The sequence below is a fragment of the Amblyomma americanum genome, chromosome 1 (assembly GCF_052857255.1).
Source record: "Amblyomma americanum isolate KBUSLIRL-KWMA chromosome 1, ASM5285725v1, whole genome shotgun sequence".
Classification (NCBI taxonomy): domain Eukaryota; kingdom Metazoa; phylum Arthropoda; class Arachnida; order Ixodida; family Ixodidae; genus Amblyomma; species Amblyomma americanum.
The window spans coordinates 425,942,727-425,969,589 of record NC_135497.1 but is presented as its reverse complement, the minus strand read 5'-3'; the positions used below and the strand labels follow the sequence as shown (position 1 = coordinate 425,969,589).

The following is a 26,863-nucleotide window of genomic DNA, read 5'->3' as shown; positions in this document are numbered from 1 at the left end:
GTCTTCTGTCTGAAAAAGGCGAAAAAAAAAACTGCTGAACCTGTCTGACCTGGTGGCAATATCGATGATGATGACGTCTAATTACGGAAGAGCATCTGTAGCCAAAGAGTGACATTATGCAAGGTGTTCTTCGTCGACAAAACCCATTTTTCAACTATTTCAATCAAGAAGGCCGAGCACCAGGCCAAGAGAAAGCGTGTACCGTTTGCAAAGCCTTAGGAACACAGTGCCACTGGGAATCAAAGCTCGCACCTTCCCCGTATCAGCAGACACTGGATATGTGGAACCGCTTTGCTTGGGTGTCGCCTTTGACGGTCGGAAGGTTAATGCTAGGGTGAAGACGGGAGCAGAATGCTTCGTTATAAGCGCACCTCCTGCTGCTCAGTTCAAGAGTGAGAACAACACTGGACCGTCATCTGTGGAATTGCAGGATGCTTTATGACGAATGCCGAAATGTGCACTACGACAGTGAGTAAACAGACATGTGCCCTGCAAGCTTCGTGGTAATAATACAATGTGCTCTCCTGATGCAATTTTAGGCATAGGATTCCCCAAGCACCAAAGTGCAATCACTGACCTGCAGTTCGAGTTGAACAAACTCTCTATCGACTACCGAGCACTGCTTTAGAATAGCACTCTTCACTTAATGTACTGGACGTAAGGTAAGCGTTGTACCTTGTTCAAGCACCACACTCTTCGCAAGCGTCGCAGATTTAAGGAACAATGAAAGTATTGCCAAAGAAAACAGTTACTTCTCGACTGAGGCATCGCTACAGCAAGAGGCATGGCCTGTCTCTGGAATAGGCAAGGAGGTCAGGCAAGAGCTTTCGCTATCAATTCCGACACCTCTACAAAGCCTAAAACATCGCCTTCCTGAAATACACTGCCGATGTGAACCGCATATTCCTTCATTCAGACCTGTCATCAATATACCCGTTCACTGAACCACCGCTGAGCCCACCTTTGACATCGATCCAACGCATTTCAGGAACAAACAAGATCAACTTTAAAATCTCGTGCAGGGCTGTTGGTGCGGTTCTTGCTAGTTGTGAAAAGCTTGTCAAACCTTACTTTCCAAGAGCAGAATTGTCACTGACGAGTGTATACGGCCTTTTCAAAGACAATTGAGGGAAGCATAGGAGAAAAACACGGGACAAACGAGGCAGGCAAGGCATGCATCTCTCCAAGCTGCCTGGTCGCTGGCCTTTCCTTTTTACTGCTAAAGCGAGCCAAGCGCTCGTGACGCCATTTCTTCCCAGTTTTTTGCTCTCCGAGTCAGTCCCTAATGATTTGTTGTCGGTATGTTTAGTGCGCACGTCTGCGCGTTCCTTGGCGCGGGTGTCTAGATAAAGAAGGTTGATCTGTATACATCTGCAACGCTAAACTGCACCGTAAAATGTTCTCTCGGTTAAACCGCTCATTTATTCGCGCTGGAATTTGACGCAGAAATGACATAAGACAGTCTTGTTTTTGAATACTAAGTCTGGATAATGTACTTTCCCGATTTGATTAAAATTATTTATGAATTCGCGTCGTCTGCAGCACTGGCGACCTCCATAACAAGCAGGTTTCGTACAATAGGCGTTTGGCGTTGCAACAGTCAGTAAAGTCAGTTTCCCTGCGTCGTCCGCGCATGCGTGCGCGCAGCGGTGATAGACATCACTGCCCGCTAAGACACGGGGGACCAACTCCTTCCTTTCTACTTTTTTATGACCAGGCTCCAAGGTTATCTCTGGACGCTCCCTCCATGGAGTGCTTTTTCCTCCATGACGTTCAGAGCAATTGCGCTGGATTTGTGGCGCGTCGCGATGTACCATGAGCAGTGGGGTTCAGAAAGGTCTTCCAGGCAGACAACTATTTTGGAAAGCGAACTTGATTAAAGGTGGAAATTTCGTTAATCACGTTACTCTCTGGAGCAGATGAGTGACAAAGACAAAACATGATAGAGCGGGAAATGCGTTTCATAAGTCAGCTATCACATTGTTTACGACGTGTATCTCGATGTAAATCTTTCTTTGTGTTACATGCTCAAAATACTGAATCTTCTATAAGCACTCCGAAACGATAAGCGGCGCACTCGATCGATGTTCTCCGTTGTTGAATAAGAAGCGTATGCTTTAGCTGTTTTCATATGGCATCCTTGCAGAAGTAATCGTGTACCGTCGGTGATGAAAGTTGTTGGCGTGCGAGAAAAAAAAAACACTCATAGGACGGTTACGACTATGTAACGCGAGATTCAGCGATAGCTGTGTAGACATTTAGTGTTGGCAGGCGGCTGTTCTACACAGAGCCACCCGTATGGTTATGGGAAACATTTGACCTTGATATAAGGTGAGTGTGTTAATGACCGATGGGCGCGTTAATGAGAATCACCCGGTGGGTGGATGCCATTAATGTACCCATCAGTTACGTTGACGGCGACGAAGGTGACGGCACCGACGGCGGTCGCGCAAGCCAGGGACTGGTGCCTAACAGCTATCGCTGTGAAAGAAATTCTTCCACGGCTGTGGCATATTATTTACTGAAAACCCTGGGAAGGTACGAGACTCACGTTCTTCATCCGTTGGAAAATCACCCTCCTGACGTGCCCGCAAGGCGGCTGATCTTTAAGCACTGCAAGGCTAAGCTGCTTGCCTCGTTATTTCGGTTCCCACGCCATGCGTGAGTTCTGTGTGAATTTCAATTTGCAGGCGTGAAACTTGCCAAGGGAATGTGGTGTTCAGTGCGAGTGGTGAAGAACCATAGGCGCGCGCTTTGGTATCGTGCTCGCGACGCGCTCGCGTAAATAGCCATGGCGTAAACACACATTCCAAAGATTGTACCGAGTGTTATTTTAGTAAAGCTTTAAGCAAATACTTTAGTCCGAATTTTCATTTCGCACGCGCCCTCAGAATATTGTAGCGGATATGAAAAAATTAAATTTATTTGTATAAATGTACGCCGTGTCATGTGACATGTTGCTGAATATGTATAGAGGCAAGTTTAGGAAGCCACTGTCCTTTCAAAATCGGCAGCAAATATCTACGATGTCTCAGTCTTATTCCTTTATCGCACAACAAGAGATTTTTGTTCGTGAAGGAAGATACACCTATAAATCTGATATTAAAGCTCAACGCAAGCACGCAGCTAGCTGTGGTGTGCATTTATGTAAATGATCATGAAGTAAATTCATGCACCACCCAGCCCCAGAAATCGGGCAAGCCAGTGGGAAGAGAAGAGGCACCTGTAATAGTATGTTCACATGCTGGTACTGTTTTCAGGTGTATCGAGTCACTTGGTGTTATCTGCACTGTTGTGGAAGCCGACGATGCAGCCCGCTTCTGTCGTTGCGAAAATACCGCTTTGCTCAACACGCTTGTCGAGTGAACACTCCAAACTAGCGGGGTGGAGCCCCCTCCTGTGCACCGGCTGGGGTGCAGAGGGCGTGCGCGCGCGCGCACCACCCCTCCAAACCGGCAGCGCTGGTAGTGCGTATTCCCAGTCGGCTAGAGCTCGCCGCCAGGAGAGAAATGCGGCGCTCCCGTCGCGCGAACATACTTAGCCGTTGCATAGCTGCCACTTGAGTAGAAGTTTTGATGTCCAAAAAGTGTTTCTTGATATGCAGGCACCACCTCACTGAAGAGGTCGCCCGCGCTGTAAGGCACACAACCTGGACCAGAGGTATGGTTCAACAAAACTTGTTGCTGGGCTAGTTGGTGACATATATTTTTAATAAAAATGTAGCGTTCGTGTTTGTAGTGTCTTCCTTCTGTGCTCGTCCTTTTTTGCGCTACCTGCAAGAGGGCGCCGCGGACGCAAGTGAACAGCGCCCTCTCCAATCAACCTCTCGAAATTGAGGCAGGACGACTAGCTCCTCTGCTGACTTGTCTATGGTGCATCAGCGTCACGCAAAGCAAATTTATTTTGCGCGCGAGCATGCGCCCAAGTTCTTTGTGGCTCGCGCTTCGACGACTTTGTGAAAGGAAGTTGTTTTGCGCGCGCGCTCTCGGTTTTTTTTTTTCACTTGAGCTTGGATGCCGTTCTCAGAGAAGTCGCGCCCCCTTGTCCATTCTTCTCGCGCTTTGAAGCCGTTGTGAAAATTGTTTTGCGCGGGCTCTCGTGCTTTAGAGAGAAGCTCGTGTGCACATTGTTCCAAACTGCGGCACGAATGAGCTTCGTCTTTCTTATTAAGGGTCCTTAAGGGTAACGGAGTGGATTCCAAGAGAAGGCCAGCGTAGCAGGGGGCGGCAGAAGGTTAGGTAGGTGGATGACGTTAAGAAGTTTGCAGGCATAGGGTGGGCGCAGCTGGCATAGGGCAGGGTTAATTGGAGAGACGTGGAAGAAAGAGGCCTTTGTCCTGCATTGGTTGTATTCAGGGTGATGATGATAATGATGAAGCCTTGCTTACCCCATTGAGCAAATTTGATCCCGTGTGTGTCTGTGTGTGTGTGCATGTGTGTGTGTATGCATGTACGTGTGTGTGCGTTGTCACTTGATGGTATCCATAAAAGATGACGCCCTCATGCCACCTCGCAGGTGGCGGTTAAATTAATCACTGGTCGCACGAAGTTGCTCGGGGGCAGCAACCTGGAGCGCAAAAGTCCCACCGATGGACACACCAGCCATCCAAAGGCAGTGGCGCACCGTTTAACTACTGGAGATACTGCTCTACTGCTCACTATCACTACTATTGCGCCCGATACTGCACCGATACTTCACCCGCATTAAACGATTCCTACCACCTGCGTAGATTTCTGTTGACAACACATAAAACTCTAAGCGAATGCATCCTCCGAGGGAAGCCCACGAGACAAGCAAGACGCTTCCCTGCCTTTAGGCAACCACGGTGCCGTTTCGGCCATCGGTAAAACTGTACACTGATGAAAACAATCGGCACACGGTGCAGCCGTCGGGCATCTGCTCGCCTACGCAGCTCCTGCGAGCGCATCGGACGCGCGCAGCACGCGAACACGCTCCGCGGCGGCGTCGTGCCCGATGAACGCTTCACAATTCTGTCGCAAGGGGAGGAGCACGGCGCTGCCGTGGCACAGCCGAACTTTAGGTTGGATTCACTAATCTTTTCGAATACCTAAGTGGTGACGATGATGAATACCTGGACGGTTAGAAATGCGACGTGGACTACACGCTGTCGCAGACGATACTTCGTATAGTGAGGTCAAAACCTATATAGACCATGAGCAAGAATGGCAGGTGACGTCGACCAAAACGAAACAGCAAAAAAAAGAATCTGGGCCACGCTCAGTTAACTGAGCAGTGTAACCACTAGACTTGTAAGCAGTTTCAATAATAATAATAATAATAATAATAATAATAATAATAATAATAATAATAATAATAATAATAATAATAATAATAATAATAATAATAATAATAATAATAATAATAATAATAATAATAATAATAATAATAAATCTTTTATTGCACATAACGTGTACAGGGCAATGAAACGGGCCTGTCAAAGCCTCTAGTGGATTGAGGGACTTGGCCCGGCAAAGTCGGCAGACGGACGTGCAATATAAACATAAAATATGAACATAATATCAACACAATACTAACACGAAATGAATAGTGACCAAGGTGCAAACGGTTAGGAAAAGTAACATGAACAATAATGAAAATAAACTGCAAGGAAGATAAGTTAAGGCAACAGTAGTTTAACAATTCGTGACTAATTATGAACAGTTTTCAGACATATAGAAACCGTGTTACAATGAGTGAACCATGATTTTAAGCACTTTTTTGATGTTGCGGAAAACACTTCCTCTGGCAAGTCATTAAAAATTTGGGGAACATAAACACAACGCCTGGCTCCCCCTACCTTTTTGAGGAGCGCGGCACCTTAAAACGAATGGAACTACGCAGGCGTCGAGAAGCTGTATTTCGTGTTTTGAAATTGCTGTCCCTGAAATGTCGTACCACTAGTCTGTAGAAAGAGTGTTCGAAAGCATGGAAGACCAAGGGCTGTGAAAATATTATCATATATAGAGAAGTGGGAGTTATAGGCTGTTTTTTAGTATGTTTCTTAATAAAGTGTCAACTCTGTTTTGCCATCTGGCGGAGCAAAAAACAAAAACAGTAATGCCATATCGGAGAATGCTGTACACCAGAGCATGCGCAATATTTTTTTATGTGAAAAGGAACAATGGATTTTATATGGAAAAACAACCAGGCCGCGCTCCGAAGCTTATCACAGACATGTGATAGCTGGCTGTGCCAAGACATATCACTGTCGAAGAAGACTCCCAAGTATTTTACTGAATTCACATAAGCGACCGGCACGCATCGACAGGGAAAACAGCCACGAACATGTAAAAAAACCGGCGCATCCATAGCTGTTAGTTTTAACAGGGATTTGAAGCAAACGAGTTTTGTTTTAATCGGGTTAACCTCCAAGCAGTTATTAGTGAACCAAGTCATTGTTTTTTGTATATTATTCTGGAGATTAGTAATGGCCATGTTGTAAGAAAAGTGCTTGGAAAGCAAAACAGTGTCGTCGGCGTATTGAAATATTATACCTTTGGAAATAACCTGAGATAAGTCATTAACGAACAAATTGAACAGAAGAGGTGATAATATGGAGCCCTGTGGAACCCCGGCCTTCAATGGAAGTTGACTGCTTACATTTGTCATCCCGTCTAAAACAACAACTTGTGAACGACCGCAAAGGTAATGCTTGAGCACATCGTAAAATGGGCCTCTGAAGCCTATGGAGTATTGTTTTTCGAATAAAATACCGTGATGAACTGTTTCAAAAGCTCAAGAAATGTCTAAAAATAAAGCAACACTAAACATATTGTGATCGAAAGCTGAAAAAAGTTCATTGGAGAACTCTTTCAGAAGACCTACAGTACCACGACTTGGAACAAAACCAAACTGGCGGGTTGACAAAATGGAAAATTTTTCAACAAAGGATGACATGGATCTCAAGAAAAATTTCTCGATTATGTGGAAATAATAATAATAATAATAATAATAATAATAATAATAATAATAATAATAATAATAATAATAATAATAATAATAATAATAATAATAATAATAATAATAATAATAATAATAATAATAATAATAATAATAATAATAATAATAATAATAATAATAATAATAATAATAATAATAATAATAATAATAATAATAATAATAATAATAATAATATCGTTTATTCACTTCAATTCATAAGTACATGCTCCAGTCCGCGTACGCGTTATCGCTTTTGTGCGTGGCTGGGCAGCCGGGTTGTGAAGTACATGACCCAGGAGTGAATAAAATACACAAAAAAGCACAAAAGAGCTCGAACCAGACACAAACTCAGAAATTGCTCCCGCGATGCTAGGCGAACACATGTACAAGAAAAGTGCAGTACAAGAAAGTATTCCACCGTTGTCACTTTCAAGCATGGAATAGTTCGTTTATGGGTTTAATGTCCCAAAGCGACTCAGGCTATGAGAGACGCCATAGTGGGGGGCTCGGGAAAATTCGACCACCTGCGGTTCTTTAATGTGCGCTGACATCGCACCACACACGGGCCTCTAGAATATTCATGCACGAAATGACAAAGCTAAGAACATAGAAAAAAATAATTAAGAATTTGTCACCCAATATTGTTATTCAACCACGATCGAAGAAACTTGTTCAGTTTTTTTAATCGATTAATGCTTAGGGCGGTTTGTATCTTATTGAAGTAATAAGGAACATAATGACTGCGTTTTTTTCCCGTAATTAGTGTAGATCCGCGGTATGACGTATTTTTCCGACTGACGGAGAGGCCGTACTCTAATGTGGTCGATTTTGAAGATGCTGTGGAAGAAAGTTTTTCGCAATATGTCAGAAATAAACTGCTTGTGTACAGGTAGCATCTCAAAATGTTCCATACTAGCTATTACTGCTTTATCAAGATAGCTGGTTCCGTAGGCGAGATTAGTTGCAATCCTGTACAGTATGCGGCTTAGTATGTTTAGTTTATATAATGACGCGGTGCCGTAAATTGTTATTCCATATCGCAATATGAATTCTCCTAACCCTTTATAAACCATTTTTCTATCCCACACATCGCAAATAGATCGTAGGGAATACATATATACACACACCAGGCGCAGACTTTTGGCTAGCTCATGAATATGAAAGTTCTATGACAGTTTCGTCAAATGTCATGCCAATATACTTGAAGCTCGATTTATGTTCCAAAGGTGGGCATGCTCAGCTTGTACAATTGCTATCATGAAGATATATATCAGAGCATGTTCGAAGTTGTTTGTATGGACTACGAAAACAAAGAAGGCAGGTTTTTGAAATATTAGTATAAATCTGATTAGCGTTGAACTATCCTGCCAATTACCGTGATAAATCTAGGCTTGGCCGTGGTGGAGCTAGGTTGTTTGGCTGTGATACAGCTAGGTCGTTTAGTCATGATACCGCTAGGTTGTCTTGCCGACCCGACCGGTGATGCGCTCGGCAGACCAGCAGGGAGGCGATTGCCTGCTGGCTCGACGAGAGAGGCTTGTATCCCTCCTGGAGCTCGCACAGGATGCCTTGCTCTGTAAGCACATTCGCGATCAAGTCGACGCTGTCAGCTGAGCATTTGCCCTGGTGGGCCTCAGCATCACACGGACACGCAGCGGCTCGAGACAACCATTTAGCTGCGCACAACCACGCGGTCACGCAGCGCCACCTCCTCAACTCTCCACGGAATTGGCATCACGCGGTCAACAAGCGATAAAATCATGTCAGCAGGAACCGCCGAACGTCGCGGTGCATAACGCCGAGATTCGAACACTGCAGTTAGAGACAGAACTAGAGAGGCGGGCTTCAGCGGCTTGAGCTGAAGAATCTGAATACAGATAATAGCGGACAACTGAGTTGAGCGTCGCTAAACGCTTGTATACGGCTTCGCGCTGTAAAAAAACGGCCATCGGTTAAAAAAAAGCACATCACTACCAATGATACGCTGAAGCACAAAGTGCTTTGAAGCCAGCAGACGTAAGTAAAAACCTGGAATATTCAAAGCATCTCCACCCCACAACTGCTTGTGGCAAAATTTGGAGCGCAATAAATAATTCCTATAAAGGCATAGGTATCGTTATAAATTTTTTCGAGGCTGTTTCTGAACATCAAATTTTTAAAAATATCAGTTTCGCAAGGTTGATGCCATGTGAAGCTTGCGAGATACAAGCGGCTTTAATATATTTCTTTCTCCATTTGTCGTCCGCACTACGCATAAATAGGCAGAGCGACAGCAAAAAGCAAAATAATGCTTGCGTTGTGTTCTGCGCCTGTTCCGCTAGCTGTTGGAGAATTTCGTAATGTCCCAGTAATGTCCCAACGTGACTTCTGTGACGTTGGCTCCGGTACGTCAAGGCACTGAACATTCACAGACTTGGCAACATGCACCTATAGTGTGCTTTCCTTTCGTTCGAGATAGCGTAAACGTAGAATAATAATTGCCTGATAGTACGCCTATGCGCACACATAGCATGTGCTCAGCACCTACTCACCAGAATAACTTTCCCTGGGTTTGCGAGCGTAGCCTTCTTGACTGCCTCGTAGAAGGAGCAGTTTACCATTTCGACGTCGGGGTAAGGGGAATGGACGACGCCATTTTCGATGGGTGCCCTCATGACTTGACCGTGGAGCGCTGGAGACCAGAGACACGTGAATTTGGAGACCAGCTCTAAATCATTGATCGTTTGAGGCCAGCCGTTTGAGGATAGCGCTGCAAAACAGATACTCGGCTTTAACTGAGGAAGATGATCTTGATGTTCATTCAAAGCACGATAACCTGACATCAATAATTACGGAGTGCGCAGTAGAAGTAGGCGGCAGGACAGTTCGAAAAGATACCGGGAAGCTATCTCAGGTGACGAAAGATCTGATTAAGAAGCGCCAAAACATGAAGGCATCTAACACTACCGATAGAATAGAACTAACGGAGCTATCAAAGTTAATAAATAAGCGCAAGGTAGCCGACATAAGGAAGTTTAATATGGAGAGAATCGAGCATGCTCTAAAGAACGGAGGTAGCCTAAAAACAGTGAAGAGGAAACTAGGCATAGGTAAAAACCAGATGTATGCATTAAGAGACAAGCAGGGCAATGTCATTAGCAATATGGATAAGATAGTTAACGTAGCCGAAGAGTTCTACACAGACCTGTACAGTAGCCAATGTAATCAGAACGCTAATGAGAAAGACAGCAGTGCACAGCAATGCGTCATCCCGTCAGTAACGAAAGATGAAGTAAAGAAAGCCTTAGAAGCAATGAAAAGGGGAAAAGCAGCTGGGGAGGATCAGGTAACAGCAGATCTGTTGAAGGATGGAGGGGACATCGTGCTAGAAAAACTAGCCACCCTGTATACGCAATGCCTTATGACCTCGACTGTACCAGAAGCTTGGAAGAATGCAAACATTATCTTAATTCATAAGAAGGGAGACGCCAAGGACTTGAAAAATTACAGGCCTATCAGCTTACTATCCGTTGCCTACAAAGTATTTACTAAGGTAATCGCTAATAGAGTCAGGGCAACGTTAGACTTTAATCAACCAAATGATCAGGCAGGCTTTCGTAAAGGATATTCTACAATAGATCATATTCACACCATCAATCAGGTGATAGAGAAATGCGCAGAATATAACCAACCTCTATATATAGCTTTCATTGATTACGAGAAAGCATTCGACTCAGTGGAAACCTCAGCAGTCATACAGGCATTGCGTAATCAGGGGGTAGAAGAGCCTTATGTCAAAATACTGGAAGATATATATAGCAACTGCACAGCTACTATAGTCCTCCATAAAGTCAGCAATAAAATTCCAATAAGGAAGGGCGTCAGGCAAGGAGACACGATCTCGCCAATGCTGTTCACCGCATGTTTGCAGGAGGTATTTCGAGGCCTGAATTGGGAACAGTTGGGAATAAGAATAAATGGAGAATACCTAAATAATCTGAGATTTGCTGATGACATTGCCTTGCTGAGTCACTCAGGAGGTGAACTGCAAATCATGATCAACGAGTTAGACAGGCAGAGCAGATCGATGGGTCTAAAAATTAACATGCAGAAAACCAAGGTAATGTTCAACAGCCTAGCAAGGGAACAACAGTTCACAATTGGCAGCGAGAGCCTAGAAATTGTGCCGGAATACGTCTACTTAGGGCAGGTAGTGACAGCTGATCCGGATCATGAGAGCGAGATAACTAGAAGGATAAGAATGGGGTGGAGCGCATATGGCAAATTCTCGCAGATCATGAGTGGCAGTTTACCAATTTCCCTCAAGAGGAAAGTGTACAACAGCATAATCTTACCGGTACTCACCTACGGGGCAGAAACGTGGAGGCTAACGAAAAGAGTTCAGCTTAAGTTAAGGACAACGCAGCGAGCCATGGAAAGAAAAATGATAGGTGTAACGTTAAGAGATCGGAAGCGGGCAGAGTGGGTGAGGGAACAAACACGGGTTAATGACATCCTAGTCGAAATCAAGAGAAAGAAATGGGCTTGGGCAGGGCATGTAATGCGAAGGCAAGATAACCGCTGGTCTTTAAGGGTAACGGAGTGGGTTCCAAGAGAAAGTAAGCGTAGCAGGGGGCGGCAGAAGGTTAGATGGGGGGATGAGATTAAGAAGTTTGCAGGCAAAGGGTGGATGCAGCTGGCAAAGGATAGGGTTAATTGGAGAGACATGGGAGAGGCCTTTGCCCTGCAGTGGGTGTTGTAGGGCTGATGATGATGATGATGATGAGGCCAGCCAGCAGAAGCAACATTATAAAGGCAGGAGAACAGACTCCTGGCGACGGCATTCAGCTAAGAGGCCACACAATTGTTATCTTCGTCCCAGGTCTTTCCACGCCTTGCAAATCTTATCTTGTTGCGCCATACAGAAAGCAGGCGAGACCTTCTCAGCGCAGATAAGGTTCTAAGCCTCTCTTCAACGACCTCTGATTAGCAAAATCACGTGAAAGGCGCTTTCCCTTAAGGCTGTTTCACGGTCAAGCGACTGAGCGATTGAACGGCGCGTCGCGACGAAAATTGTCCAACTTGTTGGAGGCTCTTCGCTCTGGCCGCTCGAGCAGCCGCGACGGCTGGATTCGTAAGAGTTTTCGCTTAGATGTGAAACAGGCATTAGATGAAACCGAACAAGAAGTAGCGTAGCGTACAGTGCCATTTGAAGGTGATCATGCTCGTTTCGGCTCAAACCGGGACAAAATATTTTTCCTTGCGTGACGGTCATCTAGTCCTGTACAAACATGACGGTACAGAAAAGTGGAATCCTTCGGCTAGCTAAGCTCAAGTATTCGTTGCAGCTAAGCAAGGGTCATCATCATCATCATCAGCCTGACTACTGCCACTGCAGGACAAAGGCCTCTCCCATCTTCCCTCCGATCAACCCTGTCCTGTGCCTCCTCCAGCTCCCCTATCCTCGCAAACTTCTTAATCTCTTCCACCTACCTAACCTTCTACCGCCTCCTGCTAGGTTTGCCTGCTCTTGGAATCCAGTACGTTACTCTTAAGGACCATCCATTAATTTGCCTTCGCATTCAATACCCTGCCCAAGCCCATTTCTTCCTCTTGATTTCGTCTAGAACGTCGTTAACCTGTGTTTGATCCCTGACCCAATCAGCCCTCTTCCGGTCTCTAAACGTTACACCTTCTTTTTTTTTTCCATACCTCACTGCGCTGCCCTTACCTTAAGTGGAACCCTTTTCGTTAGGCTCCAAGTTTCTGCCCCATAGGTGAGTACCGGTAAAATACAGCTGTTGTATACTTTGATATTGAGGGATAATGGTTAACTGCGATTCATGACCTGAGAGAACCCGCCATATGACCTCCACCCTAATCTTATCCTTCTAGTTATTTTGTTCTCGTGATTCCGATCAGAAGTCACTACCTGCACTAAGTAGATGTATTCTCTTACAATTTCCAGCACCTCGCTACCAGTTGTAAACTGCTTTTCTCTTGCGAGACTGTTAAGCATTACTTTGCTTTTCTGCATATTTATATTTTGACCCACCGTACTGGTCTACCTGCCTAACTCATTAATAATAAGTTGCAGTTCTTCTCCTGAGTGACTTAGCTAGGCAATGCTATCAGCGAATCACAGATTATTCACGTGTTCTCCATTGCCTCCTATCCATAACTGTTCCCAATCCAGGCCTTGGGATGCCTCCTGTAAACAGGCGGTGAATACCATTCGCGATATGGTGTCGCCTTGTCTGACGCCCTTTCTTATTGGAAATTTATTGCTTATTTTGTGGAGGACTATGACAGCTGTGCACCCACTATAGATATATTCCAGTATTTTTACATAAGGCTCTCCAACACGCTGATTCCTCAATTGCTGCATGACTGCTCAAAGTTCAACTGCGTCAAATGATTTCTCGTAATCTATGCAGGCTATATATAGGGGTTGGTTATACTCTACGGATTTATCTTTTACCTGATTGATTGTGTTAATATGATATATTGTGGAGTACTCTTTCAGAAAGCCTGCCTGACCATTTGGTTGATTGAAGTCTAAGGTTGCCCTGACTCTACTCGCGATTACCCTAGCGAATGTCTTGTATGAAACGGACAGTAAGGTGATCGATCTGTAATTTTTCAAGTGCTTGACGTGTTCTTTCTTATGTATTAAGATGATGTTTGTGCTCTTTTAGACTTCTGGTACGCTCGTGGTCATGAGGCCCTGTCTAACAGGGTGGCCAGTTTTTCTAGCACAATCTCCCTTCCGTCCTTCAAGAGATGTGCTGTTGCCTGGTCCTCATTAGCTACTTTCCCCATTTTGATTGCTCCTAAACCTGCATTTACTTCCTCTTTCGTTACTAGCGGGATGTCCTAGAGCTGTGCGCTACTGCGTATTTAATTAACCTCCTGATTCCCTTGGCTGCTGTATAGATTTGTGTAGATCTCTTCAGTTACTTTATCTCATCCGTGTTGCTGATGGCGATGCCTTCTCTGTCTCTTAAGGAACACATCTGGTTTTTGGCTATGCCTAGAGTCCTCTTCTTTCGGGCCGCCGCGGTAGCTCTGCGGTTATGGCACTCGGCTGCTGACCCGAAAGACGCGGGTTCGGTCCCGGCCGCGGCGGTCGAATTTCGGTGGAGGCGAAATTCTAGAGGCCCGTGTACTGTGAGATGTCAGTCCTGGTTAATGAACCCCAGGTGGTCCACTGCGGCGTCCCTCATAGCCTGATTCGCTTTGGGGCATTAAACCCGCATAAACCATAAACCATTTAGAGGCACAGGTCGCATCTCGCGTGCCATCTCTAGACGCTGCGGCGTACTCCAGCGCGCTCGTAGTTTCGGCAGCCGCCGCAAGCCGACACCATTACTATTCGCCAAGCGGTTTTAGGCTGCTTGCACGCATAGAAAGACTCTTGATAGCCTTTGTTGATAGGCGACACTAAGTAGTGCGGAATTCGGTAGGCATATTAAGCTAGATGTTTGCTGCTTTGCAGCGTACTCTAAGGTGCGAGGCGTCCACATAAGACCTCGGTTTATAACTGTCAACGCAAGGTCCTCCATAATCCAGGAGGACCTTAGGTTGAGAGTTATAAACCGAGGGCTCCTCTATCTGAATGCATCTATGTGCCTCACAGACTTTTGATGTTTCGGAAGGAGGGTTCATGAAGGGTAAGGTGGCCTGGTGTTTTGTGTCGAAAGCGTGCTTAGACTTTTTTTCCGGCACTATTTCCACGCAATAAAAAAAAAAGGTCCTCCATGGTCCAGAGTCAGCGTGCCATTCTTCCACCCGCCTCCGCTGCGGCGTAACTGCCACCATATGTGTTCCCGACCTAAGTGGTTTATATTAGCAGCAACCAGTGCAGCAAAAACGACGGACAATATACCACCGCCAGGGGAGCATCGTTCAATGCCTGGCGCCACGCACAGAGACGAGTTGCTGTTGTTCATCCGCGCTATGCTCTTTTGCCGGCGGCGCGGTGTCGCCCTTGCAGGCGATCGCTTTAGAGCACCCCTTGGATGAAGGTACGGGACCGTGCACCCTGGCCGGCTTCCTGTAGTGCCATCTGCTGCTGATTAACTAAAAGCCAGCTGCTTTTGGTTAACTGCGTGACGATTTGTTGTTGAGGAGGTGACCAGATGAAAGGACACTTCGAGAGATTTATCCAAGCGACTTAGCCGAGGAAGACGCTGGAGATAGGGGCGCAGTAAATGAATACGAGGCTTCGAAAGCTGGAAAACCACGCCAATGAGCGCCGTTAGCTCAACCCAAAGATGGAACCCAAGACAAAGACCCTGTGATTCTACGAAAAAGGTGGGAAGACAACGAAAGAGGCTATTAATTACGCTTCGACACGTCCATCGAGCAACGATTCCCTGAGCCACCTTATCAGCTTTCAATTTACTTGCCTTTGACTGCAGCCCTTCAATGTTGTAAATATGTGAATACAGTTTTCTCTTGCTTTTTCTACTCCCCGTCTCCGGCCAACGTTTCTTCCTCAATCGGCACAGCAGCGATGTTCCTGTGCCCGATGCCTGGTGAAACACTACTAACACGGCGAGTCGTAACAACTGGTGGCCAGCGGCGGACTGGAAGCAGAGTCGTAACACTATAAAGTACTCAGAGATGCGATCCTCGTCTCTCAGAACACAAGGCTCCCATCCCTAGCAGCAGGCAAATCCATCCTTCACTGTACTGGCACCCCTTGGGATTGAAAGTTTGGGAAGCCAGACATTACAGTGCACCACATTAGGGATAACTTAGAAAAGGCGCAAGGATCGTATGGAGCATTTCTGAAAAAAACAACTACAGAATGACATTTATGCATGTACATGAATGTTGAGGCATGTCCGCATTAGGGCGTATTCACGATAGCTGAGGTTTATTAGACCCTGTTTGCAACGCACTAGGTACCGCGTCCATTTGGGCAGAACGCCCCTTCAGAGCCATAGCTGGGGCCTTCGCCATTAAACACCTGGACAATTCCGATAAAACGGCTCACGTTACCACAGACTCAGAGCAAACGTGCCGTGATTATACGCCTGGTAGGTGCCCCAAAAGATCACTAGAACTCCTTGCTGCTATCCGTTTACACCGAATTACTTGAGCACCAGGTTAGAGGGTGACGAGGCGGCTTATAACCTAGCTCGAGCACAAATTAACCATACGGGTCCTTCCCATCCTCAGTTCACGCACCTTCCGCGCACATATAACGAACGACTAGAAACACTACCCTTACAAACATTTTTTTAGACAGTACAAGACTGTCTATAGACTTTAGTCTATGAAGTACATTGACTTTCTATAGACAAATCCTAGAAGAGTCTAAAGACAATCTATAGATTTATGGCCGTACGCTTTTAGTAGACTTATCTATAGACAGTCTATAGATAAATGTCTACGGAATGTAGATAGGTCTAGAGAGGGTCTAATCACACAGGTCTATAGACAGTCTTTATATGATGTACACACTTATGGCCATACACTTCCACTATTTTTATGTCTATAGACCGTCTATAAACAAATGTTTACGGATCATAGACAGAGGTATATAGAGAGCTTATAGACGATCTATAGAATTATGGCCATAGATTTCGTGTAGATTTCTCTGTATAAATAGTATGTAGAGAAAGGACTACTGGTCCTCCAGACATTGGTCTATAGACTGTCTATAGATATTACATAGGTATGTGGTCTGGCGATGCTATAGACTTTGTCTATAGATAGTCTATATACTTGTCTACTAAAAGTTTATTAGACCACTGTCTATAGACAGTCTACAACCATTGAAAAAGGTGACCACACGGTCTTCACAGATGACATGACAATCAATATACTTACAAATTTAGTTGATTTAAAAGCTATCCAGGCTGCGAACATGCAGTACATGCACCATAAGAATGCACGACATTAATCTTAATGTTGCAAGTAACGGTCCGACTAGTTTCTTCAAAAGCATTCTTTCGACTTGTTGCCTGCAGTCAGTAATCCGGGTATGCTGGCCTGAAAAGCGCAAGGGAAAAATAATATAAGAGGAACTGAAAACAAATTCCCGCTCCCTCTGTACACTTGTGATTTGCAATGCAAGGTACATCCTGGCTATCCCATTCTAGAAAGGTAATCTTTATTTTTTGTGTGGTCTTATGGGGTTAAAAAATCCAAGGGTACTAAGGCTATGGGAGGAGCCGTAGTGAAAGGCTGCGGAATCATCTGGGCCACCTGCGGTTTTTTCCTCGTACTCACATCGCAAAGTACAGAGGCCTCCAGCATTTTGCCTCTATCAAAATGGTACCGCCTTGGCCGGGTTCGAAACCTGCATCTTTCGGGTCACCACACGAACACGATAACCACTGAGCCATCGCGCCGACTTCATCATTGCAGTAAATACGCATGACAAATTCTAACTGGTTTTAATAAAACATTTTAACTAAGATCTATAATCCCTGGAGCACTCTACCTCTACACTGAAAACCTACTGCCAATACTGATCTCTGCAACACATTCCCTTCACAATAATTGGAACAGAAGACTTCGAAGAATTGTGCCACATATCAGCATTGACTCGTTACGAGCTATTGAGAATGCCACCCCATAAAATGCGCTACTGGGGACAAATGTTTCCTGGGCGCGAGTTCTAGAAAAACGTTTATTGTAGTTCCACCTCGCTACCCATGCAGTGACCTATGAGGGATGAGATTAAGAAGTCTGCAGCGAATAGTGTGGCCGCAGCTGGTGCGGGATAGGATTAGTTGTAGCGATATGAGAGAGGCCTTTGTCCTGCAGTGGGCGTAGATAAGCTTTGCTCAGTTTCGAAAACGTTTGCGGCGCTGCCGACGCATACTTTTGGGACAGCGCTCACTTCCGGCTTGGGACTGCTTCCGTCCGCCATGTTCTTCCTGAAGCGGTCCGACTCAAAGTCATTTCGTATACATCAGCTCTCGTTTTTTATGGTTTTTAGGCCACAAAGATTTCAGTGCCTAAATTATGCTTGTTGTCAGCGACTTACGAATGCGCAGTGCATTTTTTGGGGTCACCTGTTTGAAAATTCTGGCACGAACATCCTCACAGCCAGTGACGAAGCGATCAGTCATTAGGTCGATTTTAGGCCGTGGAAGGAGCAGTGTGTTGTGTGCGAGTGAGTGGTTATGAAATCGAGGAAGCGAAGTTTAATACGTGGTCTGGTGTATTACCCGCCTTTGTGGAAAGCGCACAAGGTCTTCATCTTTCATGCAAGCAATATACGAACGGTGCAACTTTATAGTGCAGAAATCCTGTACAGTCTGCCCTCATCGGCATCTGAACACAGGCCTAAGCCGGCGTCGGATGCTTGCGCTAATTCTCAAAACAAAGTTTATCGACGACTTGCATGAATGTGAATTGCATTCTCCGTTAATGTACCTGCGTTGTGCGTAGTGGCTGAGGCTTCCAAATCGCCATGGGATATTTTTTCAAGCCCTTAACGAGATGCAGCAGCGTTCAGTGTGTTCTTCTATGTACTCTGCTGGATATTCGTGCTGTGTGTTGCTCTGGGGTGGGCGAAACTCGTGAATTCATTTTCGCTCCCGCGTGACAAACATGTGGATGCTGTCGCTACGATATTTGGAACCGACGCGTATTTTCTTGCCTTTTGTTCGTTTCTCGGCAGAGTTTTACTAATATTAGGCAGTCGATGGTTTATTTACAATGTGGTTTGCGGGTGCTGCTCTTTCATCTTTCTTCTGCTTCCGTTCTGAACGCCCTTCGTACCGTAATTATCTGCAAAAACGACGTAATAGCAGTGTTGAAAAACCTGTTCATTGTTATTATATGCATTAACGCTTTCTGTGAAACAGGGCTTATAGTTCCGATGTCTGTCCTAAAAATTGCGCCTATCTGACTTCTTGTGGCACTTCTATTTGTCTTGCAGCTGGTTAGTTGCATAATCTTTGATGTAAACGCCCTTTTTTGAGGAGGGCGTTGTTAATTCTATAAGTTATATGCCATGTCACCTTGTTTTATTTCAAAGAGAAGCAGTGAAAGAGGGAGAAAAAACTAATGCATAGAATGGTTGGCTGGGCTCTCAATCCAGGAGCTCATTGGCTTTTGCCGCCACTTTTGTCCGGTTCACTAGCGAAAGCTGGTCTTCGTAATTTGAGCTGGACAGCGCCGCCTCCAAGTCTTCAGATTTTGTGTTATAGATTCTTGGTATAGCTGGGTTTTTCTTACATGTCCATACCATATGGTACAAGTTAGCCACTTCACTGCAGAAAGCGCAATGCGGATCGCACGAATGTGGAAGCATATAGCTGAATTTGACGGCATTTATATCACTATTTGATGGCAATTTCCTTAAACTGACCCCTTTGCTCCCTGATTAAATTTTTGTGTGGTTTGGCGTATACGTTCCTCGTTAATATGAAATGTTGGAGTAAATCCTTGTTGCTTAATAGTGGTTCAGAATGATTACATTCCTGTAAATTTTGGGGGACCCGGGGTAATAACACGCGGGCAGCGGCCTGAGCGCCTTCGTTTCCAACATCCGCAGAGCGAGCGTCCTGGAATCTATATGTCCGAATTTAAAGTCTGTATCTTGTATAGTTAGGGCTTTTTTTCGCACTTTTTTGTTGTTCTTTGGTACACGTTTCTGTTCGCGCTACAGGTAAGTCTATTAGAAAATGGAAGGTCGACATGTGTTAACTACACCGCTCGAGACATGGGGCGTGTTTCCGAACCGTCAACGGTACAGCGCACTAACTCAGCTGCGCCACCTGCTGAATTTAGAATTTTACTCATAACGGGAAAGTGCGCAGTTAACGCCGCAGATCATCGTTTGGCGATGAAGAAAAAAAAAGTTTTTTTGGCATAATATATTAGAGCGCGTAAAATAGTTGTTCGAATCACAATTTTATTTAAAAAATTTAATATTATCTTTTAGCATTCATACCACGCAAACCATTTGTCATTTTCACATGCGGGGTTTGTTGCCTTTTAGGTCGCATACTAAGATACAAGCAAAAATCGCTGTTTAAGCCACTGAAAAAAAAACAAGTTTTGCTTGTCCTTTTCTTTACTTCAACAAGAAGTTACCGCACCCCGCAGATATTTTACTATTTTCGTCGTGATGTATGTTACCTTGTATACAGGTTGCATTATGAGGGGCTTTGGACCATAAATCGGCGCTTGAAAACATTTCACAAAAGACTGGAGACAAGTTCAGGACCCAGTGAGTTGTATCGCTGACGGGATGAAAATACGCGAATGCCGCACACAATGTGCTCCGGGCATTGTACACAACGAGTCTCGTGTTTCTTGAAGCAGCCCGTTCTTGATAAGAACCGCTTTCTTGTTTGCATATTCTAGCAAGCTAGTTGTGCTAGGTGGTGCTACAACGTGCCTCTTTGCGAGACGCTGACTCTAAACAGGCTGTGATCCTTTGTTTCTTCACTGCAAAAAAAGACACCTTAACCAGAGGCCGCAATTAATTGTCCTTCACGGCTGAGGCTAGTTTTGTCAAACCTTTATAATCGCACAACTTGTTAGCTATCTTCGTGTTCGCTGGTCGTCCACCTCTCATGATTCGAAAGTTGTCAGAAAGAGCATTTTTGTTGCGGCGTGACGCCATCTGCCGAGATGACTGTTAACTTCAAATCAAACTTCGTTTTATTCCGATGTCTGATGTCTTCACGTTTGCTTTTGTATGTATTTTCAACGCTTCTTTTTTTATTGATTCGCTTACAATATACCTCTAATTGTTAGCTGAGCTCGTGTTGTCTCTTCTGTCACCCCGCTCTCTGTGCTAACTTCTGTAAGACAAATCCTAAGTGCCTACATACGCCCACTACTTCTGAGGTTCCATAGCCGTACGAAACTACACGCCGTTCGGAAGCGTTTCGTGTAGCTACTGCGTAAAAAATAGCTACAAAAGCAGCGTACAGGGACACGCCAAAAACCGCCCGAGAAACCTGCATCCGCGCTGAGCGCATTCGCCGCCTTTACCGTCTGCGACAAAGCACCATGTAAATTAAACTTGGAGTGAACTAGTGGCATGTTTCGCTTGCTATTTGTGCCTAGTTCATTTACCATAATTTTCACTATCCGCGACGACAAAATCTTGACTCTGCAAGGCCTCTCAACGCACCACTCGGATGCATGCAGCCGGCCGCCCGAGCCCGATAGGAAGAACATGGTGGACGACGCGAGCCGCGCCTCTGCCTTACCCTACGGCCCCCTTGGTTCATGCCCTCCCCTGCTAACCCTACCGGGCGTGCATGTGAAAGAACGCCAGATGTTCGAAATGTAGCAAAGCCTTCCATTGCTGCCTTTTTTTATGCGATCCCTATTGAAAAATGTGTACAAGTTTGAATAGGTCGACAAATAGGATTATGGCACATTTCATTTAACATTATAGGATGAAGCTTCCAAAGCGATTCAGCCTTTGAGATACTACTTAGTGGAGGGCTCCGTATAACTTCGATTAGCCGTGGTTAATTTCCGTGCACTTACACCACACAGTGCATGCAGGTCGTGGGTTCGAACCCGCCCGCTACGGTAGCCCATCGATGGAGGAAAAATGTGAAAGGTCCGTGTACTGTGCGTTGTTAGTGCTCGTTAAGAACCCCAGGTGGTCGAAATTATCCGGAGCCCTCCACTACGGCGTCCCTCATAGACTGAGGCGCTTTGGGACGTCCATCCTATAAAGCTAAACCAAATGTGCCATAATCCTAATTGCTGACGCATACAAACCTATATACATTTTTCAGTAGGGATAGCATTAAGGAGCTTCGTGTCGCTGAAAAGATGGCGTTGGTGGCATTACGCGAATATCGTGACTGCTTGACAGCGTCAAGACGTCACAGCGACATCACCTCACGCGGGAGATGAGAACGCCGCTGGAGCGGCGGGGAGCGGACGCATGTCGGACCGGCTCCCGCAGTGTGGGCTAATTTTACCAGCTTAAAGCGGACGTGGCCCAATCATTTTTGGTCTGCCAGGAAAGCAGGATATCCGAAGCATCTGGATACCAACTTCGAAACTGTAGGCCAATTTTGCGACTTTTTATCCAGTTGTAAAGTTCGCCAGCGACTACGCCGCAGCTAAGCCTAACGAGACGAATGGCTCCGCTAGACCTTGGCGCCTGCGCCGAGAGGGAAGCCAACGGAGGGATGCTCGCTAGGCCCAGCGGGAGCGGAAACGCTCCCACGGGCTTGCAAAGCGAGGATTTGCACAGCGAGGATTCGCACATGGAAGACAACGATTGTGAGGACGAAGGTTCCACCGAAACAGGCCGGGAACGCGCGAGCGACGCCGACCCGGACGCGGAGAAAAACGACAACTGTGGCGCGGATAAGTGGACGGCAGTTATGCGGGCCAGGGTGCGACGACGAAAAAACCTTGAGAAAGCAAAAGAAGACAAGAGAGCAAGAGCGACAGCTAGGAAGCTACAGACGCCAGCCGGACGGGACGCAGTGACCAATTGGGAGCAGACAAGCGGCAAGGCGCCATCGCGGAGGAAACCACCGCTACTCAAAACCGACGCGAAAGTCATCCTCAGACCTAAGCAGGGGCTGCAACTGAAACAGTTTCCACAGTTTCTCATCTCGAAAGCAATCCAGGCGGCGACCGGCCACCGCCCGGCATGCGGAGGAGAGAACTTCATCACCAGAATCTGACCTGTATCCTACATAATCAGCATGAGCACGCCATCCGACGTGACGGCCAGACAAATCAAGCAAATAAAACAACTCAGCATGAGGGGAGTCAACTATGAGGTCAACACGTACATTGTGCCGCCGGATGATGTGTGATCCGGGGAGTCATCCACGGAATCGAGCCGGGCCTGAACACCGAAGAACTGCAGGCGCAGCTTAGAGTCCGAACGCATGGAGTCAAAATCGTCGGGGTGAGAATGCTGTGTCAATCCTCCTCATCAATGCTCCTCTTTGACGTAAAATTCCTTCCCTTCCCAAGCAAGTAATTTTTGCAGGTGCAGAGTACCAATGCTACCCGTACCGAATTCGAAGGCAGGTGTGCCACACATGGATGCAGCCTGGACATAGAACAGACGTGTGCCCCACCCCAAAGGCGAACGTATGCAAATCATGTGGAACCCGGGATCCCCAGGAGAACCATCAGTGCAACGAAAGAAAATGTGCGCTCTGCGGTGGTGACCACACTACTGGAGACAAGGACAGCGAGATGCGGCGGAAAAAAGCCAAGTACCAAACGGGGCAACCGAAAGGAAAGACACCGCCAGGACAACGAACGCAAGACAACGGGGACGCTACTACATGCACGAACAGATCCAGAGAAAAATAAAGGGAGACGCAACAAGGCAACTGCTAAGCTCAGACAACAACGCAACACTCTACAGAAACGCCGACAAGCGCACGATATCAAGATCAAGATCAGCGATGCGATCGAGATCCAGGTCGAGAACCCGCAAAGAAAACAACGGGTTCCAGGAACGCAGAGGGTACTTCCCTAGCCTGGCGAGCGAAAACAAGACGCAAGATCTCAACCAGCCACAGCAGAGACCGGAGAAGAAGGTGAGCTGGCCAATTGGGCATAACTGTGCAACCACTGAGCCGCATTCTAAGACAATGCAACTTGAGGGCAGAATATTAAAACTAGAAGAAAGACATGCTCAAAGCGATAAAAGCGTTAAGGGACTAGAGGAACAAAGCACGAATCTTAAGTCAGAAATCGAAAGACAAAAAGCGCAATGCATGAACGCACTAAAAACCTCGAACACGCCAGGAAACCCATGCCCATCATGGAGGGCGAACAAGTCGGAACGTGCCAACTCAGGACAGATTCCGCAAAAGTGGCCGCCATAAAAGCGGCATAAAACCAACTTCAAGAATTCAAAGAAGTAGATCAGGAGATGGTGAGAGCAACTTTAATCGCAATAATGAAACACCAACATGTCAACGTCAGTGAAGACATAGAGAAAATGTACGGAAAGTACAACTACTTCAAAGGAAAAGTTGCGACTACAACGAAGGAAGCACACAGCAAACGCATGAGAGAACACATCAGCAATAGGCCCATCCATTCCGACGAACAGGAAGCAAGAACACAAAATTTCTAACGGCAAACACACAAGGCTAAACAAGAAAGCAAGCTTGAAAATTTGGCAATGAAACTGTAGACGAATAAATGGAAAACAAACTTAGTACACCTCATAAAAAACCAAGAAAAACCGTCGGACATCATTGCCATCCAAGAATACGGGTCAGAGCTAAAACAAGCCTAACAGGATACGAGATGTATGACGGAGACGGTACTGGCAAGGCCGTCACCTTAGTATATAAATCAATTACGGCAATCTGCAAAACCAACATAACGGATACGGACGTACCCGACACGGTTCTAGTGGTTGTACCCGAAAAACCAGCGGATGACAGCGCATTCATCATAAACCTGTACAGCCCCCCCAAAAGAAAAGAACCGCAGAATAAACTAGCTGTTCAAAAAAGCCAGCGATATGGCAGGGCAGAACCCACTTTTGATCCTAGGAGACTAATGCGGCGAACCCCAGTTGGGGGTACCAAAAACTCGATGCCAAAAGTAAAAGCATAGCAGAAAGCGTAGATAAATACTGCATGGAGCTAGCTAACGACCCCATAACTACGACGAGGATAGAAAACAGCGTCTGCAAATCTGCAAGGACACCACGCGTGACCTGGCCTTCTCAAAAAACAACGAAAATATCCAATGGGAAAATACAATGAACACCGTAGGGAGCGACCACTTCATCTTTAGCTTAGAAATAGCCGCAGGAGAAATGAAGAGATGCCTAGGGACTGCCAAAATCATAGACTGGGAAGCCTTCAGAAAGCACAGCGATGAAACCACAAAACTGGTAACCAACATTGAAGAGCGGTGCACGGAGCTTACGATGGCCAGACGAAAATTCACGAAGATAATCGCTCGCACGGAACAAAACCCAGACGTAGACAGCCACCTTCTTCACCTATGGAAAGCACGAAGAAGCCTTATCAGGCGATGGAGGCAGTAAAAATACAACAAGAAACTCAAACTGAAGATCGCCGAACAAACCAAGAAGGCACCAGAGCACGCAGACAACAACGCCACGCAAAACTGGCAACAGTTTACGGAAACACTTAGAGGAAGACTAGACATGGCCCGAACTTGGAATATACTAAGAGCTTTGATAGACCCGACAAAAACCAAAACGGAAAGCGGCAAGTCCACGAAACGACTAATCCACACCTTCCCCGCAACGGAAGACCAACTAACACAGGCACTGAGGAAGAAATGCTGCCGCACAACACGCACTCAAAGCAAGACCAAGAATACACAGAAGACAACCCCGAGATGGATAGGCCAGTCACCGAGGAGGAAGTAAGGGCAGCCATAGGGTAAGCCAAAAAAAAAATACGGTAGCCGGAAAAGACACCATAAATAACGCTACAATTGCAAACACGGCCATCGTCGAACTTACCAAGTACCTAAACGAAATCTGGGAAAAAGGAATCGCGCCGGCGGAATGGAAACATGCAGAGATAATTATGATCCCCAAGCCGGGCAAAACACTCCAAATCGAAAACCTCAGACCAATCTCCCTAACCTCCTGCCCAGGGAAGTTATACGAGAGAATGGTCAATTAAAGGATCACAAACTACATGGAGGACAAGGAATATTAACCTGATGCCATGTTTGGCTTCAGAAGGAGTCTGTCCACGCAAGACGTGCTCGTACAATAAAGCCGGAAGTCCTCACTGAAATACCAAGAACTGGAGAACACATAGTACTAGCGCTCGACATAAAGAGAGCCTTCGTTAACGCGAGACATGAGGCCATTATGGAAGGTCTTAATAACATAAACTGCGGAAACAGAGCCTTCCGATATGTCAAATCCTTCTTGATGGAACGAAAGGCTACGATAGGCATCGCAAACACAAGATCTGAAAGCTTCACGGTGCCAAAGAAGGGCACCCCGCAAGTCTCAGTATTATCACCACTACTATTCAACGTAGCGATGATAGGACTCACGAAAGTACTCGACGAAATAGAAAACATCAGCTACGCAATGTATGCCGATGACATAATAATATGGACAACCACAGGCTCCCTAGCAGCAAAAGAAGAGCAGCTACAAAGAGCGATCGACCATACTGAACAATACGCCGGGGCCAGAGGACTATCGTGATCAGCAGAAAAGTCAGAATACGTAATAAAAAATGTACACGGAAATACAACTCCCAAATCACCCTGAAATTCGGAAACGAGACAATAACTGAGAAAACAGAAGTCAGAGTGCTTGGAATGTGGCCGCAAAACACAGGACGATGTAGCAAAACCATCGCCTCTCTTAAGAATACAACAGAGCAAGTCGCCATAACCGTGCGAAGAGTCAGCAGTACAAAGAAGGGGACGAGAGAACAGGACACCCTAAGGCTCATAGACAGTCTCGTCACGAGCAGGGCAACTTACAGCCTCCCCTACCACGAACTAAAGCAAGAGACTCTACAAATCGACACTCTACTACGCAAAGCGTAAAAAACGGCGCTCTAACTTCCAATGTCAACACCAAGCGAAAAGCTAATGGCATTGACAGTATCGAACACCTTCGACGAACTACGAGAAGCGCAACGTAGTGCGCAACAAGACAAACTCAAACCAGAACGGAAAGACACCCAATGAAGAAATTAGGGCCACCCCTGGCCACACAAAATGACTAGGAGCAGATTAATAATGAAGACAGAAACAACATCCGGGTAAGACCCATACCCAGGCACATCGATCCCAATATACACCATGAAAGACGAGAAGCCAGAGTCCGAGCACTCAGCAGGGAATTCAGCGACAATCCCAGCGTAGTCTACACAGATGCAGCAAAGTACCGATACCAACGCAAAACGATCGCCGTTGTAACAGACGAAGGAGGGAAAGAAATAACCAGCGCAACGATAAACAA

General features: G+C 45.9%; 1 protein-coding gene across 5 annotated transcripts in view; it reads right to left on the bottom strand.

Moving 5' to 3' along the window:
• The window catches only part of LOC144115863 (uncharacterized), a 60,355-nt gene extending 50,688 nt beyond the window's left edge, over positions 1-9,667 (bottom strand). For 3 of the 5 annotated variants that reach the window (XM_077650412.1, XM_077650417.1, XM_077650415.1), the window contains exon 1: positions 9,492-9,625. In XM_077650412.1, coding sequence (XP_077506538.1) covers positions 9,492-9,614 — 123 coding nt within the window. In that variant the 5' untranslated portion in view covers positions 9,615-9,625. Of the gene's footprint in view, positions 1-9,491 lie in introns of all 5 variants that reach the window. The other 2 variants (XM_077650419.1, XM_077650413.1) reach the window with 2 other exon arrangements.
• Positions 9,668-26,863: the final 17,196 nt, after the last annotated feature.